The following is an 18,850-nucleotide window of genomic DNA, read 5'->3' on the forward strand; positions in this document are numbered from 1 at the left end:
CTCCATTTTGAAAATAGCCATTACCCATAACAGCTTTCTGGTCAGCACACAGTTTAACTGTAACGTCGCCCACTTGAGCCATAGGGAAACATGGACATTTACCTGGTACATCAGTTTTCCTCTCAGCTATAACTGACAGCAACTGATATTTTACTGACAGCAACTGATATATTTCAGATCTGACAAAATATTGTCAGAACTGGAAGGGATTATTGTCAGAAGAAAATGGTGAGCTTCTGAGAGGAACTGATGGCAAGGTAACTATGTAATGTTCATTGGAAGTTACCTTAAGTGTTTATTTTAAATATTTTTACTCAGTACAGGTTCTCTTTAAGCCACAGAGCGCTCTCCCTGTCCTTTTCTTTTTTCTGTGTTAGCAAAATATATTATGACTAGTGTTAATTAAGTATTCCAGATTCTCTACCAACCAAATCAATCAATCAAACATGACCTTTTATGCAAATACAGTATAGTGAAAAAAATAGCATCTCCATTCAAATAAAGATAATAAGAGGAATAATCCTTTTTAAACATATCCCACAACAATTAAAAGTATTTTACAGTGGCTGGAAAATTATATGAGGTGAACTATCCCCCTTTGTTTAATGAGCAGGAAAAATACATGGAAGATTGGTCCAAATACAAAATCTCATGGCTAGGTAGGAACCTAGCTTGTAAAATGATTTTGTTACCAAAACTGCTTTATCTTTTTAGGGCACTGCCAGTTTTTCTGTTAAAAAAAACAATTAGCCTTGATTCAATCTCAATTCACTTCGCTTGGAATAACAAGCCTCATAGAATTCCAGGCTAATATCCTTTAACGTTAAATTGTTGATAGGCTTCCCTAATATCAGGCAATGTGTCGCTGCCAGACTGTCTCAACTCTTGGATTGGAGCTTATCCTCTAACCCCATGCACTGGTGGCAGTTTAAGGTTCATTCTATTTTTCCTTATCTAATAAGGGAATTGGCTCTAGGCTGTCTCACCTCAACAAAATTGTGGCCTCCTCACTGAAATTGTGTCACTTGGTTTGCTCACCCTTCAAATTGCCTCTGGATGTTTAATTTAAAACTTCATTCCTTGAAAATCTGAATTTTCTCCTTGCTTTTGAGAATCCTCAGGCCTTTGACTGGTCGGCGGGCCAAGGTTTTATTACAGTTGACAACATTTGGATGCTTGACAAATGTATGTATCGGTAATTTCATCAATTGTCTGTTTACTCGTTCTGCCCATATAAGGAGGCTTTAAAAAGAGATACTGTAACGTGAAAACGTCCCTTGGGGGGTACTCACCTCGGGTGGGGGAAGCCTCAGGATCCTAATGAGGCTTCCCACGCCGTCCTCCGTCCCTCGGGGGTCTCGCTGCAGCCCTCCGTACAGCGATGACGTCATTATTTACCTTCCCGGCTCCAGCGCAGGCGCTCTGACGGCTGTCGGCTGCGAAGTAGGCGGAAATACCCGTTTGCCGTCGGGTCCGCTCTACTGCGCAGGCGCAAGTTTCTGGCGCCTGTGCAGTAGAGCGGACCCGACAGATCGGGTATTTCTGTCTACTTTGGAGCCGACAGCAGCCACAGCGCCCCCGCTGGAGCCTGCAAAGGTAAATATTGAAGTCACAGTCGGGTCTGTCGCCAGCTGTTCGAAGGGGTGCAGCGAGACCCCCGTGGGACAGAGGACGGCGTGGGAAGCCTCATTAGGTTCCTGAGGCTTCCCACACCCGAGGTGAGTACCCCCCAGGGGCGTTTTTTAATGTTACAGAGTCTCTTTAAGGTATTGTCAAATTAGGCATTACTTTCATTCCTTATTAAACCCTCAAACTCCTTATACTAACTTTGAGAGCATGTACTATTAAAGTGGGTTATTCTAAAGTTTCGATTTCAGCTATTTATCAGTTGCTTAACAGTACTGACTCTGGTGTTAACATTTCCTTATATGGTTAAATGGGAGGATCTTGGGGAGAATTTAGAGATTAAAACATGGTCTAAGATTTGGCGAAACATCACCTCAATATTCTGGTCCAATATTTTAAAGTACACATCTATTAAATTGTTACTACGGTGGTATTATACACCAGATTACACACATTTTCCCCTCTTCTGCATTGCAGGAGTTGTGGAAGACTGGATACTTTGCTGCACATTTTATGGGATTGCACCATTGCCCATAACTTTTGGGCTAAAAACAGAAATTTTCCTTCTCAACATACTCTACATGATACATACAGAGTCCTATGACTATGGTATGGATTAGCTTGTGAGCCACTCATGCTGGGTACACACTGTACGATTTTCCGACCCGATAGTTTTTTCCGCTCGATTCTGCACTCCATTCTCTTATCTTCGCTCGATTTTCTTATCTTTTTCCATTCACTTCTATGAGAAATCGAGCGCAGAATCGATCGGAAGTAATATCGGACATGAGGGATTTTATCAATCGGATGCATCCATCTCACGGGAAAATTGTACCGTGTGTACCCACCATAAGAGACAATTAAGTAATAAAGACAATATACTCTGTACAGCGCTGCAGAAGATTTTGGTGCTATATACAGTAAATACTAAATAATAATAATATGATGTTTCCCACAAGGTAACTACTACTACTGTATATACAAATAGTCACTTGGTTGTCCCTGTGAGATAAGCACACCTCCAGAACCACTAGAATGCAATGATGTGTCAGCTTGTTAACCACAGACTTACATTACACCCCCCTAGTGACCAGGCCATTTTTCACAACACAGGGCTGTGCAGCTTTGTCAGGTTGCTGCACAGCCGCAAAACTTAGCACACAAATGAATCTTACCTCCTTTAATTGTCCTTAACAGGACATTCTTTTGGAGGTGTCTGATTGCTCCTGCGTACCTTTGTTGTTGTTTTTTATATTTTCGGCTTACAGTGCCCAACTTTCCCTGCCCCACCCCCATTCCCCGTCTTGAATTGACTAGGACGGCGATCCGTCCTCTTCTCCGCCTCTCATAGGCATTAGCCTATGATAGGGCTTAGATTCCCAGCTGCTCTGAGGGACTGCCGAGTGTCCCTTGTACAGCGCTGCACTAGATAGCAGTGCTGTACGGATGTGAACAAAGGGGATTTCTTTCCTCTTTCGGTTACTAACGGCCTGCTAGCCACGATCGCAGCTAGCAGGCCGAGAACAGAGCGAAGCTCCGTGAATCGACAGGGACCCCCCTGCAAAACCCCACACCAGGACTTGACGCCAATTGGCGTTAGGCGGTCCTGGGGCTGCCACCTTCCCAACGCTTATCGGCGTTAGGCGGTCGGGAAGGGGTTAATTGTAGAGAGCTACAAATAACCCAACATGCATACAGCTTGCTGGACAATATGCAACTCTGGATGTTTCATATCCTACCACATGAAACCACATTAAAGTGGACCTGAACTCTTGCACAGGACAGACGGAAAACAGAGAAATGCACCCAGTATGTACTTAGAGAGTTTAGCCTGTTGAATTTCCCCTCGTTTGTGTCTAATCACAAGTTGTAATCTGATCTCTCCCCGTGTCACATGACTGCCACTGCAGAGATGGCAGATAAGCTCATTTGAAAGCACAGGATGTTAATATGTCTGCTTCCATGAATCAGGAACTAGAAACCGTGCAGATTTATGTTAGGATTTGTATCATCGGTAACAAAGAAATTATTTTTGATTCAAGGTTATTATGCGGTTTATCTTTTAGAGCAGAGAGGACGTTCCGAGTTCAGGTCTGCTTCAATCCATGTCATGCACTGATGAGGACCAACTAGTCTGAAACAGTCTGTATGCATGGTGGAGTATTGTGGCTAAGTACAATTAACAAGCTAACACATCATTGCATTCCAGCGGTTCTGGAGGTCGGTTTATCTTACAGGGACATCAAAGGGACGATTTGTATAGTCAGTAGTGAAACATTGTGGGAGACATCATATTATTATTAATTAGTATTTATAAAGCACCGAAATCTTCCTCAGCGCTGTACAGAGTATATTGTCTTGTCACTTAACTGTCCCTCAGAGGGGCTCACAATCTAATCCCTACCATAGTCATGGCTCTGTATGTATGAAGTAGATTATATATCATAGTCTAGGGCCAATTTTTAGGGGGAAGTCAATTAACTTATCTGTAGGTTTTCTTTTTTTGGGATGTGGGAGGAAAACAGAGTGCCCTGAGGAAACCCACACAGACACGGGGAGAAAAGACATACTCTGTACAGATATTGCCCAGGCTGGGATTCAAGACAGTGAGCTAGCACTGCAAAGCAAAAGGGCTAACCACTACGCCATTTTTTTAAGAAGGCAAAAAAAATAAATAATAATACCGTATATTCCGGCGTATAAGATGACTGGGCGTATAAGACGACCCCCCAACTCTTTCAGTTAAAATATAGAGTTTGGGATATACTCACCGTATAAGACTACCCCTCTTCCAACTCACATCAAATTAAAATAAAAATAAAAAAATCATGTACTGGTGCTGTGTATGAACAGATACTAGTGCTGTACTGTATGTGTTACCCTGTATATAACAGTATATAGTCAATTGACTTGTTGCATTGGCCAACTCTGGTCAGCTCTCCTTGTCTACCTGTTTATCAGAGCGGTATGGAAGTATAGATTGCGCTCCCTCAGCAGGGAGAGCTGAGAGGCGGTAACAGGATAGGGCGTATCACCCAGCATCAATGACACCTGGCGTATAAGACGACCCCCAACTTTTCAGAAGATTTTCAAGGGTTAAAAAGTAGTCTTATACGCAGGAATATACAGTAAATAAATAAATAATAATAATAATAAAAAAAAAAAAAAAAAAAAAGGAGCTCTCTTTTCGATACCCCCTAAGATGTAAATTAAGCTTGCTGGTTAATCAAGCTGCTAAAATCGATCTAAAACTGAAATGAAGTTTGGTTGTGCTGACCATTTAATTAAGTGCCATAAACTGTCAGTCAATGGTAAAGTGTAGAAAGGGTTTTCTGAAAATCCAAATCTCGCTACATACCTTCCACTGATAACAACCTGATGTTACCCCTGTTGATGCCAGGCCATAGCCTTTGCCACCACTTCCATGCGTCAGAATTTGACCATTTTCAACAAGGCAGCACTGAGCTTTCTCTGGATCAAAGGAAACCTCTTGAATAGGGAGGTCTTCCTCTTCTTCATCAAGCTCGCCCTGTTTCTGGTGAAAAAGAAAAAAAAAAAAACACAGGATTACCTACCATATACACGAAGATGGATATTAAGTCCCTGGGGGGAAAAAATGGGTTACCTGTAGTTTTGCTTCTTGCTCCTTTTCTTGCTGAAAATGTTTAGCCTGAGCAATTGGTGTTTCCCACATACAGTCCGAGAGGAGAGAGAAAAGTCTTTCCACCACCTACAGGATGAGAGAAGAAGGTTATAATCACTGGCCCAAATAACTACATTTAACAGCATTAACTATTTTCTAGTTTGTAAAGAACTAGAATACTTGATTGCATTAGATAGCATAACACACAAAGAGAAAGTATTGTTCAACTTTTAATTTAGCAATTTTACCTCAAAAAGACTGAGGCGGGAAATGGGGTCAGGGGGCTAGACATAAGATCAAACCATCAAGCAAGTATATTACAAAGAAAGTAGGATGAAGGAAGGGGGTAAAAAAATGTGAAAGAAATTGTCCTGCCATGTTCCCCATTGTCTTACAGCTGCTATACCTGTGCCATTTGGTCATCTTCAACACTTGATTCACATGCAGGCAATACAGCTTCAAGGACGTGCAGGGCAAGAAGCCTGGTTCTGAGATTCCCTACAAGTGGGACACCTGGGCAAAAATATATAAATATAATCAGGCATCACAAGATTTACAGACAGTTTCCATTTTAATGCCACTAAAACCTTCACTACAATTTTTTTTTGTTATCATCATAACTAGCATGTGTCAAGCTTTGAAATCCAATCCTAATCGAATGTGCTGGTAAACCATGTATACAATGCTGCTTTATTCAATGTGTTGAGTGAAGATTATCAGACTACCTGAGCTGCATTTCTGAGAAGCAATATTCAGCAACACCTCTGTCCATTTGGGGGATGCCATCTTTGACTGAATAGCCTTGGAAGACACCACTCTGCGAAGGAAGACCAAAAAGTCGCCAAGGTGAAGCTCAGCTGTGCGTTGCTTTCTAAGTGTAGCTGGGATCAAAACAAAACAGCTTAGTTGTACACAATTCTCTAATTATACATGTTGAATTTGTTTTAAAGAGACTCTGTAACAAAATTATCAGCCTTATTTCTTCTATCTTATAAGTTCCTATACCTGTTCTAATGTGGTCTGTCTTACTGCAGCCTTTCCTAGTTGCACAGTGGCTGTATTATCTCTGTTATATAATCTAATCTTTCCTCTGACGGCTTTGTCGGGCTCAGGCACTCAGGCAGGAATGTGCTACTCTGTTTGTGATAGGATAGAAGCTATACACACCCTCTCCAGGCCCCCTGCAGGCTCTGTAGGAGTCACAGACTGAGCTCCTCTCAGCCTATCACATGCCATGTCTTTTGTTTGTAAACACTGCCTAAAACTGGCAATTACAAGCCAGGATTGCAGCAGGGAGTGGCAGAAACAGCACAGAGGGGCCCAGGAGAACATAATGAAAAGAATGGTATGCTTTTTATTGTAAGAATTTTAGAGTACAGATTCTCTTTAAAGCATAAATAAAAAAATAGCTAGTAATAAACATGACTGGTCTCCATAACCCTAACCAATACTTCATATGCTAAATCCACCTCCTGAAGCCCAACCCCAACGTAACCATCGAAAAACACATTTCCCCTTTTCGCCACTTAACCTCCTAACCCAATGTCACACCTTCTAGAAGTAACCTTCCATCCCCACCACTAACCTACTATGCTTCCTCTTAATACTAAAGTCTCGTCCACATGGGGACAAAAGAATCAAAACCAAAATGAATGACTCATCATTCAGATCTCCTTGGAAAATCCAAAGCACAAACAACGGCTTAAGGGAATGACAAACAACCGATCCTCGACTGTGCTCAGCATTTTGAACGACTGACATGACGGCTAACTTTGGCAGATATTCGTTCATTGTTAGTGTGTACAGCACTGTGAATGGTTTTTAAACGATGTGTCCGCAAAGTCTATGGCTCGTTGCCTACATTGCTTAACCATCCTATTGGTTAACGATCATTTGGCATTTAGGTTGCAGTCTTCAGCAGTCGTTCACATCAATTTGCTTAAGATCTTTTGGATTAGTCTACCTGCTGATTAGAAGAGTATTCTCCCAAAATTCTGGACCACATTATTTGTCTTTTGGTTTCCCCAAACTTTGTCTTACAACACATGTGCCATTCAGTGCAGTGTGCCTCACTAAACTAGACTAAAGTCAAGCGGGTTGGAAGTCACCAGTGGTTATACACCCCCGCAGAGTGTCTGGTTCACCAGCCATATACAGGTAGAAAACAATGATGTAAGGCTCCTTTGCACCTGTGGCCTAACTAATTTTTGTGTATGACCTAAAAGTAAAAGGATTGCAAAATGGCACTGAACAAAGATTTTAGCAACCTCTGCAATCCTCAAGGTGAAGCTGCCTGTTCCCAGATACGGGGTACACTGCTGCAAAACATTAGTAAAGATGCTAAACGTGTCCTGACTTTTGAAGATTTCTTATTAGTTTTGCCTTGTAAATTTGCGTAAATCATCATAAAAAAAAATTAGTGCTCCTCTTTGTGATAGCAAGATTTGGTTATAGAGAAACATGCCACAGGACAGAAAAGCACAGAAGAGACTTATTGGGGATCGTGATTTACAATGCACAGCAGATCTCATTTGGAAAACCGGAAGCTTGTGTGCCCCTCCAGGACCAATATAACAGCAGGTGAAAGTTTCCTGGGGAAAGCAATTCGGTTTCAGTTGGTTAATCAAACAAGAAATATGACTGATTGCTTTTGGCCATTGTTTGGATTTTGCTCCAGTTATTACACCTGTACTATTATATAAACATTCTCTGTGAGATTTCTTTGTTAAATCACCTCTATAGTCTTTTCTTTCACTTTCTCCTATTAGATCTGCCTTCCGGTCTTCATCCTCTTCCTCAAAAGAAGGCATAACTCCAGCCTGAGACAGAAGGTTTTTCAGCTGGCTGCAAAGTAGGTCAAGCAAAGACTGCACCACTTTAGGGCTAAGTTTATCTGCATAAGTCCTAAAAATAAACGAGTTAGACAGTCAACATGCTGCCAAATAAACATTAAAGGAGGGGGGGGGGAAAAAATCAGGCTTTAAAAAAAAAAAAAAAAAATGCAAATGTGATCCCTTCCACATGCAGAGCTTTGATCTTGAACACCCCCCCCCCTCCCCCTCTCCAAGAAAAAAAAAAAAAAAAAAAAAAAGCTATAACCATATGTGTTGATCCTTCCCAATCTACTTTTCACCTACAGTATGAGCATTCCCAAAACTATGAACTATGACTTTGAAGTAACATGTGTGTATGTACAATTCCTACTAATAACTGGTTCAATAATTTGAGATTTGTCTGTATGGGAGCTATGTAATGCTGGGCATACATGGGTCGATCCGGCGGCCGATTAGCCGCTGGATCAACCCCCGCCGCGTCCCCGCTCGTCTGCACGTGTGCAGCGGATTGATTCGCGCTTGTACCCGCCGGCGGTCCTTATCAGCTACTCGATTCCCTGCCATTGTCCGCCGGTGGGAATCGAGTGGGCGGGGGTCGAGCGGCTTGATCGGGCCAGCTGAATATTATCAGCTGGCCGGATCAGCTGGTCGATTCACGGTACAGAAACGTACCGTGTATCCCCAGCATAACAGTAAAAACTGTCATTCTGCAGAGGAGATAGTCAAAAAAAAAAGTTAAAGGGAACCTTAAAATAGGGATATGGATGTTTCCTTCTAAACAATACCAGTTGCCTGGAAGTCCTGCTGATCTCCATGGCTGCAGTCGTGGCTGAATCACACACCTGAAACAAGCATGCAGCTAATCCAGTCTGACTTCAGTCAGAGCACCTGATATGCATGCTTGTTCAGGGGCTGTGGCTGAAAGTATTAGAGACACAGGATCAGCAGGAGAGTCAGGCAACTGGTATTATTTTAAAAAGAAAAATTAATATGCGTCTCAGTTTAGGTTTCCTTTAAACCTACATTTTGGACTTAAAATCTAAAGAAGAATATGGGACTCGTTTAGGATTAGGACACAATTGTTTATCTCAGCAGAATATTTGAACTTCCAAGTTTCCTTTAAACAAAGTATTAGTCATTAACAAAACTACAGCTGTTAAAAATTGGAAAGCCTAAACATACATAGGCAAACAGTAAGCAACACATCAGTGTAATTTAATTTTAATTTCACTGACCATGGAGTTTTCTGGTTCATACATGGCCTTTCACAGCAGTGTTCTCAAAAGGTATTCAAAGAAATAGTTAGCGTATTTCATAGACTCACCCTGTAGTAATTGCCAGGATCTGTAGTAGTCGGGTGCTGGCTACTTTGAGTGCAGTACTAAGCTGAGACACTCCAGACTTTGGCAGCAGCTGAAGAGGTTGCCCCAACATAGTCTCAGTGCCGCATAGCTGGGAAAGAACACTCAGCAGGCCAGTAGAAATGGCAAGAGACACATCCACAGGCTGGTAACGCACACTAAGAGCAAAGACTGTGACCAGTAGTAGGCGCTGCTGTGCCTCTGAAATAGGAACACATTAAATATTCTGAATTAGTAAAAAATTCATGTAGTATCCGGAAATTCATGCCACCGGATGTAATTAATTTCTCACATTGGCCACAGTGAGACGGCCACTTCTAGTTTTGACCATCCAGAACCCGAATTGGACAGACTTCGGGTTCTGGACGTAATATTTATATCAAATACTGAAAAAGAGATTCAGATAGGGTCAATTGATATTCGCACAGTGAAATTCCCAAAACTCAGAACTTGCTCTAAAAGAGAAGCAACAACATGCTAACCATTTCTTTATCACAGCTGATACAATCCTGCAATAAATCTGCAGCATGTCCAGGGGCGTAGCTAGAAATGACTGGGCCCCATAGCAAAAAAAAAATTATGGGCCCCCCCCCCCCCCCCCCTCGACCTTCCAACCCCACAGACCTCGGACCTCCCACCCAAACATTTTGTGGGGCAATCTGATTTCCCCACAAAATGCAACCAGATTGTCGGCAGATTTCCCCACAAAATGCAACCAGATTGTCGGCAGATTTTCCTACAATATGCAACCAGATTGTCGGCAGATTTCCCTACAATATGCAACCAGATTGTCGGCAGATTTCCACACAATATGCAACCAGATTGTCGGCAGATTTCCACACAATATGCAACCAGATTGTCGGCAGATTTCCACACAATATGCAACCAGATTGTCGGCAGATTTCCACACAATATGCAACCAGATTGGCGGCAGATTTCCCCACAAAATGCAACCAGATTGTTGGCAGATTTCCCCACAAATTGCAATCAGATTGTCGCCAGATTTCCCCACAAAATGCAATCAGATTGTCGCCAGATTTCCCCACAAAATGCAGTATATGTAGTTAGGTCTATAGTGGGCTAACATTAATTACCTGGAGGGAGGGTGGTTGGGCAGGCTGGCACACTATTTGCGGTGCAGGCAATGCACTGGGTAGGCAGTTAGGTAGCTGGGTGGGAGGGTAGGGAGATAGGTAGACGAGTGGGAGGGTAGGCAGATAGGTAGACGGGTGGGCAGTTAGGTAGCCGGGTGGGAAGTTAGGTAGAAAGGTGGGCAGTTAGGTAGCCGGGTGGGAAGTTAGGTAGAAAGGTGGGCAGTTAGGTAGCCGGTGGGAAGTTAGGTAGCCAGGTGGCAGGGTGGGCAGTTAGGTAGCCGGGTGGGCAGTTAGGTAGCTGGGTGGCAGGGTAGGCAGATAGGTAGCTGGGTGGCAGGGTAGGCAGTTAGACAGCTGGGTGGGCAGTTAGGTAGCTGGGTGGCAGGGTAGGCAGATAGGTAGCCAGGTGGGCAGATAGGTAGCTGGGTGGGCAGTTAGGTAGCCGGGTGGGCAGTTAGATATCCAGGTGGGAGGGTGGGCAGTTAGGTAGCCAGGTGGGCAGTTAGGTAGCCGAGTGGGCAGTTAGGTAGCTGGGTGGCAGGGTAGGCAGTTAGGTGGCAGGGTGGGCAGTTAGGTAGCCAGGTGGGAGGGTGAGCCGTTAGGTAGCCTGGTGGGAGGGTGGATAGTTAGGTAGTGGGCAGTTAGGTAGCCGGGTGGGCAGCTAGGTAGCTGGGTGGGCAGTTAGGTAGCCGGGTGGGCAGTTAGGTAGCCGGGTGGGCAGTTAGGTAGCCGGGTGGGAGGGTGGGCAGTTAGGTAGCCAGGTGGGCAGTTAGGTAGCCGGGTGGGCAGTTAGGTAGCCAGGTGGGAGGGTGGGCAGTTAGGTAGCCAGGTGGGCAGTTAGGTAGCCGGGTGGGTGGGCAGTTAGGTAGCCCTCAGTTAGGTAGCCGGGTGGGCAGTTAGGTAGTGGGCAGTTAGGTAGCCGGGTGGGCAGTTAGGTAGCCGGGTGGGAGGGTGGGCAGTTAGGTAGCTGGGTGGGTGGGCAGTTAGGTAGTAGCCCTCAGTTAGGTAGCCGGGTGGGCAGTTAGGTGGTGGGCAGTTAGGTAGCAGCCGGGTGGGAGGGTGGGCAGTTAGGTAGCAGCCGGGTGGGAGGGTGGGCAGTTAGGTAGCCGTGCGGGAGGGGAGGTAGCTGCCTCACCTGGTGTCCTTCCTCCTTTTATCAGCGGCGGGAGGTGCGTCATATACAGAAGGCTCCGTCGGAGTAATCAGCCACTAGAGGTTCAGCTGCCTCCGGGCTACGGTGTCCCCACTGTATTGCTGCTCGCAATAGACCAGGAAGTAGTGCGAGCAGCAATACAGTGGGGACACCGTAGCCCGGAAGCAGCTGAACCTCTAGTGGCTGCTTACCCCCGCCGGAGCCTTCTGTATATGACTCACCTCCCGCTGCTGATAAAAGGAGGGGGGGGGCCCAGGTGAGGAGGGGGGGGGGGGCACTGAGGTGAGGGAGGGGGCCCGGCGAAACAAAAAAAAAACAAAAAAAAAAGTCCTCTCGGGCAGCTGCGGGCCCCCTGTGACGTAGCGCTGCCGCGGGGCCCCGTAGCAACGCTATGGCGGCTATCCCCATTGCTACGCCACTGAGCATGTCTAAATCCTGCTTTCATGGAAGCAGACATATTGTTAACATCCTAGGTCTACCATTTAGCTGCTATGCCATGACAGCCAGCTGTCACAACTGGCTGTCATTTTATCTCAGCTGACATCAAATTACAAGCGATTAGTCACAGATGAGGGGAAATTAAGAGGCCAAAAACTAAAGAGAGTGGGGAATTAGAGAAGCCAACTCTAAATACATACAGTGTGCATTCATCTATGCTTTCCTTCTGTCCCATGCAAGAGTTCAGGTCCACTTTAAGATGGACCTCAACCAAAAGAATCAGTTTTACATTTCCTGGACCAATCAAGTCCTATTTCATAGACCAATGCACTTACCCACATGGTGCTTGTTAGCCTGCAGGGCTCGGTCCAGCGTAGCAGACAGCTGCTGGTAGATTTTGTGCACAGCTTTTTGGATCTCCGTTTGAATACTTCTTTTTGATGCACGTATGCCATCCTAGCATGAAATGTATAAATAAGTACACATACTGCAGAGCTCCCAAGCACGCAATCATATACGTACTGTATTTAATATACAACATCATGTTACACTTGCTTTACCTGATAATGATGCAGATGGACACTTTCTCCTTTGGAGCCTGCATGGCCGACTGTACCCAACCCAAAACATCCTGCAAGAAACTGCAGTCTAACAGAGGTGAGGAGGGAAGACGACTGAAAGGCTGCAGAAAGCTGGCGGCTCCCCACAGTTTGAGCATTCCCTTTCTCCTCCATCCCAGATAACAGAACAAGAATTTGGTGCAAGGCTTCCAAACGCAGCTATAAAGAGAACAAAGAACGCCATCAGCTCACTATCATTACAGGTTCCTGTCCAGTGAAAGTTCTTATTAGACGAATGCCTCCCTCATCTGGGGTCATATGACCTTTGCTGCAGCTCCTCACATTACAACAACAAACAGGGTCATGTTTGCAGACTACAAGAGTCTGCAGTCTAAACTTCTCTCCACCTGCTGGTTGCATCACCCCCCCCCCCCCCCCCCTTTCATGGGAAAATGGTTGACTGGCCCCCATCTGCATCCTTTATCATGTGTTTTTTTCCCCACACTTCTACCACTTACATATTGTGCCATTTACTTTACCTACTAATGGATTATTTAAAAATGGTCCCCTTCCTGAATGTTTTCACCCTATCTGCAAATAATCTTTTAGGGTCTGTTTCCACTAGAGCAAATCTGCATGCGTTTTGTGCATGCAGATTGGCATAGTTAATAATAGTCAATGGGCCTGTTTCCACTTGTCAGGAAATATGTGCGGTGGACTGTGCAGGAAAAATCTGCACAGCAGTGCCATCAGAATTCGCACACCGCAAGGCTAGTTTGCAATTCGCATGTAATGTATTTAATAGGAAATTCGCATGTGTTTTCGCTATGTGAATTCTCCATGCGAATTCGCATACGTTTTCATGTAAAATCAATGTAAAAGCACACAGGCACTGACATGGTTAAAAATCACATACTTACAAACCGTTTTCGCGTTAAAATTCGCATACAAGTTCGCATGCGAATTCGTTCACGCGTTTTCCGCAAAAAAAAAAAAAACCCGCACTGCACTAGTGGAAATGGGCCCTCAATCTTTTCAGATCATAAAACTAACCCAATCACCTAATGCCTAACTCTACACAACCCCCTTCAAGTGCCTAGAAATAATCTCGCTCTTATGTCAAACACTAACCCCAGCAACCAAACAACTGCTAGTTTTAGCCATATTTGTAATGCACACATTTAAATAAATACAGAAAACATTTGCCTGTTCATACTTGCTGCGTTTGTAGAACGCGTATAAATTCAAAGAAACGCAAGTTGAAAAACGCATGCGTTTTTCTTGCGTTTGAATGCGTTTTCTATTGCGTTTTGCGCAAACACGTGACCCAGGGGAAAAAAAAGAATTATAGGAACCGCAGAGGAAAACAGACGCTAAAAACGCAATAGTACGCGTTTTTGATACGCGTCCATAGTCTTTCATTGCGTCCGTTTCTATGCGTATCGCATAGAACTGCGTGCAGCAATGCGGATGAGAAACGTATGCGTCTCATACGCATACATGTGAACTAGCCCATTCAAAAGCATTAGGAGCCGTTTCTATGCGTTTTTGGTAACAGTACGCGTTCCCTGAAAACGGCTAGGAACGCATATAGTCTGAACAGGCCCTTAAACTTGTTGCGGATGTATACTAATAAGTAGGAATGGTCAATGAGATGGAAATGGTCTGAAGATGCAGGATTTGATTGGTCTATTTTCAAGGCGCATACATTTGCATAGTCTTACATCAATTCAGAGGGTTTTTTGCATTTCACTGACCATCCCTACTAATAATAGTTCTGGAACGTCCTTCTGCTAATGCCAACTAAAAACTTGGGGTAAAAGGCACAAATGCATTTTAATAAACAAAACAATGCATAGCAACACATTGGGAAATGCATGGATTACAAGGCACAACATTTTCACTACGCACAGTGTGACTAGAGCCAAACTAGGAATTCTGGGTGAGAGTAGAACAGAAACAACCCAGACTAGATAATAAGGACATTTAGGCCTTTTTTTGTGTAAAAGTAACAATTTTCTGATTTGAAAGCAGAATATTACTTAAAATCAAACTACATACACAATTTACAGTAATTCAGTAATCAGACAATGCAATACCTCAGCTCTTAGCTGCTGCTGTTCCATTGCAATAATGCAAGCCTGAGGGGAGCTGGACATGCCTTCCTCAGTCTCCTTAAATCCAGGAGCACTTCCGACATCTCCACTTACAAAGCTCAGTATGTTTTCTGTCAGTGTGTGAACAGTGAATGCTTTGCCATTGTCTGCATCTGGATCATAGGCACATGATAAGCCACACAACCAGTCCCGACTGTGCTTCAGGCGAGCCCAGGAATCACTGACAGGAGGTTCAGATGGTGAAACTGTAAGGAAAAGGACATTCCAGTCAGGGCACCTGAGGTTTCAGCCCTATGCTACCATGAACCACGATTCAGTGAGTATGCTTTAGTATAATGATGCAGAGTATGTCTACTGACAGGTTAGCCTACCAAGCAAAATTGAAAAACACTGCCAGATCTCAAAATTGTAACTGCAGGAAACAGCATACTGGAGGTATCAGACAGGATGGATAGATATTTAGTTATCTACACGGATGATGATTAATAGCACATACTCCTCATTATTACACTACACAGCACTGTCACTTCCCCCAGGTCATAAAACAAACTAGTTGCTCAGCTATTTTAGCTTGGATGCTTTCATGAGTCTATAAAGCGGGTGGTAAGATGGACGTCCTTAGTTACAGGCCAAAGACAGTGAGCTCATCCAATGAATAAATTAAATTGTAATGTGAAGGGCAGGAGCCAGCTTGAAGCAGAAAGACAAGGAGAAAAGGAGAACATGCCATGAAGTACTTGCTTGGCGATCTTCTTTTTCCTGGGGCTCAAGTGGCCAAGAGGGGACAAGTGGACTAACAGTCGGGTATCAGCATAGGAAACAGGAGTTTTAAAAAGGAGACACAAACAGGAAAGGGTAGGGAAGTCGCACTTATTCTTAATGGCTGCTTATGCTGCGACAGCTATGAGATTCATGTATGCTACAATATTTCCCCAGTATTAGAAAAGAATACTTTCCGTTGCAACACATGTATTTTTGTGTGTCATTCCATGAGCAGTAAAAGTTACTATGAAGCTCTGAGCTTCAACAACCATATCTTCATGAACCAAGTTCTGGACATAATGTGGAAGTGCTAGAACTTTTGTCAGCTTCTGCTGGGTTGGGTTCCTGCAGGGGAATGTCTTCCCTTGGTTGTGAAGCCAGTCACAGATGTTGTCAAGAACAGGCAGTGAGGCAAACTTTCCAACTTTGACACAGTCAAACAAATGTTTTACTAGTGTGGGAAGGAGAATTAGATCTGTTTGGGTTTCACTGTCAGTGTTGCAGTTGGTAAGATTCCCTTCACTACCAGTCTCTAATGCTGGGCATACGCGGCTCGGTCAATTCCCCGCTCTATTCTGCAGGCATTTCTCTTATTTTCCGCTCGTTTTTCTTATCTTTTTCTATTGTCCTCAATGCCGAATCGAGCGGGGAATCTATCGGGCAGAAGATTGGACGTGTCGGAAATTTTCTATCGAGCCATCTAAATGACTCCAAATTGAGCCGTGTATTCCCAGCATTATGGCTACAGTCACCAATTAGATTTACATTTTCAGGTTCCATTTATAAATCACATTAGCACCTTTGCTCAACATAACCTGAAGTAAAAATAAAACTGATGAGAAACAATTGTATCTCTAGTCCTAATCCTAAACAATCCCCTTGTGCAGTAATAATTGTAAGTAAACATTTACTGTAGCTGACAAGAAGTCCTGCACAACAACTCATTCATCCATACAGAACTGCATAAGCTCTTGAATGTTGGTAGGTTTCCTCACATCCGAAACGGATGGGGCACTTGTGCTGATGTGAAATTGCATCTAAATCCAATAGTAGTACCGATGCGCGGCTATGGGGATTCAGATGCAGTGTTTGAAGACACACTGCAGGCACTATCTGTTTTCCCTGGACACGAATTGGAAGCAGACAACTTCAATAGGTAGCAATACCGCTTCCAAATTTGAGTGCGGGGAAATGCTGCACATTGAAGTAGAACTGAAATGTAGCCTTAGAATTCTCTGGTACACAAGTCATTGTTCCATGAATAGTGGCAAGCTGTCTAGGCCTAGACTCAGCAAAACCAGGCACGAACCAGAATAATCCCACTATGTTTCACTGATGGAATAAAGATCTTATGCTGGAATGAAGGGTTCTCTGTAGCCAAATATCACACTCCTCCTTTAAGAAAAAAGTTCTAATTTGGCTTCAGTTGTCCACAAAACCTTCTTCCAATGGCTTCTGGTTTATCCACATGGTCATTAGAAAATTGTAGAATGCCAGCAATATTTTTGGGGAGAGCATTGGAGTTCTCCTTGATACCCTGCCATGCACACCTTTTCTGTGTTGAACATCAGCATTTGCCATTATGAGACAGGCCTTCAGTTGCTTAGAAGTAACCCTGGGATCCTCTGTATCCTTTCGAACTACTACATGTCTTGTAGCTGAAGTTATCATTGATGGTTGACCACCTCTGGGCAGGGTAACCATGGTCCAGAATTTGAATTGAGATTCAGGGCTAATTACTATCCCTGATGGAGATGATTGGGTCAACAAAGAATTATTCTATTTTTATAAAATACAATGTCAGGGCCCTTTTCCACCTGCAATCGCTAGCGTTCACGCTGAACGCTAGCGATTGCTGAATCGCAAAACCGGCGATTCCCCCGACGTTTGCGGCCGCGATTTTGCTATGCTATGCACTGCATAGCAAAATCGCGGCAATTATCGCTCCGCCGCGCGTTCCCGACAAAAGCGAATCGCGGTAGTGGAAATGACCTACCGCGATTACTATGTTAAAAAGCAAACCGTACCGATTGTAAAATCGCTAGCGGTTTGCGGTTTTGCGATTCAGCCAGCGCAAACGCGCTGGTGGAAAAGGGCCCTAACTCATTCTAGTGATAAAATACAAGACAGTGTTTCTGTCAGACAGGTTTATAGACCAGTACTAATGGCCCATACTCACGAGGGACTTTTGTCGCCTCAACACGCGGCGCGCGCGTGTTGCGGCTACAGGTCGCCCGTGAGTATGGGCCGTCGCGCGCGCGCGCACCCCGAACTGTCGCCCGTCGCTCATGTCGCCATGCGATTGAAAGTTTCAATCGCATGGCGACAGTCGCCGCCGCACCTCCCCCGCAACTGTCGCTAGTCCGCGTGAGTACGCGGACTAGCGACAGCAACCTCCATTGTGGTAAATGGAGCTTCCGGCGGGGGGAGGAGGAACCTGGCGAGGAGCTGTCGCCGGCCTGTCGCCCACACGCTCACGTGTGCTGGCGACAGGCCACTTCTGCAGCCCGTGAGTACGGGCCATTAGAGTGAACTGGTCAGTTGCCAAAATCAAACAAAACTAAATGTCTTCCAAAGATAACGTAAACATCCTTCCTCTGCACAGTGGCATCACCTAACAAGTTGCACCTCCCCCTCTGCTCCATCCTGTGACCACTTCTTGTGGGTAATTAAGGGATGGGGAGAAGTTTGGACAGCTAAAAAAAAAAACAAAAAAAAAACAAACAAACCTGCTTTTCAGCCTAACCAAGCTGCATTTAGCATCCACACAGTAAGTGAGCAATGCCAAACAAGCCACTCGGGCAATAAAATGAATAATGCCAAAGTGATTTGTATGCAATTTAAAAAAAGAAAAAAAAATTGTGTTGCAAATCATGATATATTTTACATAATATGCGAATATGCATTTTTAAAAAAAACAAGCCTGAACTTGGGCTTTAATATTTATTTATCATCATGATTGCTATAAAAATTTGCCTACTTCAATATTGGATTTAGGTGGGGTTTGAAGATGTGCTTCTAGTTGTCCAGCATCATGTAATTTTCTCTCTTTTACTCCATACACCAATTTGAAAATGTTAAAGAGGCACTTAAGTCATACAAAAAAAAATGACTTTTACTCACCTGGGGCTTCCCTCAGCCCCCTGCAGCTGATCGGTGCACTTGCCGTGTCTCTCTGATCCTCCTGTCCCCGCCGGTGACCACTTCCGGTTTTGCCGTCAAGACCCGACAGGCATGGGAACGCGAGTGATTCTTCGTGTTC

The 18,850-nt window shown here is 44.2% G+C and overlaps 1 protein-coding gene across 8 annotated transcripts in view; it reads right to left on the minus strand.

Moving 5' to 3' along the window:
• The window catches only part of HERC1 (HECT and RLD domain containing E3 ubiquitin protein ligase family member 1), a 193,207-nt gene that overhangs the window by 77,910 nt on the left and 96,447 nt on the right, over nt 1–18,850 (minus strand). For all 8 annotated transcript variants that reach the window (XM_068275796.1, XM_068275797.1, XM_068275795.1 and 5 more), the window contains exons 27-35: nt 14,809–15,071; nt 12,710–12,928; nt 12,485–12,605; nt 9,428–9,665; nt 8,004–8,173; nt 5,995–6,150; nt 5,676–5,782; nt 5,252–5,356; nt 4,985–5,161 (exon numbers count right to left, since the gene is read on the minus strand). In XM_068275796.1, the coding sequence (XP_068131897.1) occupies nt 4,985–5,161; nt 5,252–5,356; nt 5,676–5,782; nt 5,995–6,150; nt 8,004–8,173; nt 9,428–9,665; nt 12,485–12,605; nt 12,710–12,928; nt 14,809–15,071 (1,556 nt within the window). The remainder of the gene's footprint in view (nt 1–4,984; nt 5,162–5,251; nt 5,357–5,675; nt 5,783–5,994; nt 6,151–8,003; nt 8,174–9,427; nt 9,666–12,484; nt 12,606–12,709; nt 12,929–14,808; nt 15,072–18,850) is intronic.

This window comes from Hyperolius riggenbachi, chromosome 3 (assembly GCF_040937935.1).
Source record: "Hyperolius riggenbachi isolate aHypRig1 chromosome 3, aHypRig1.pri, whole genome shotgun sequence".
NCBI lineage: Eukaryota > Metazoa > Chordata > Amphibia > Anura > Hyperoliidae > Hyperolius > Hyperolius riggenbachi.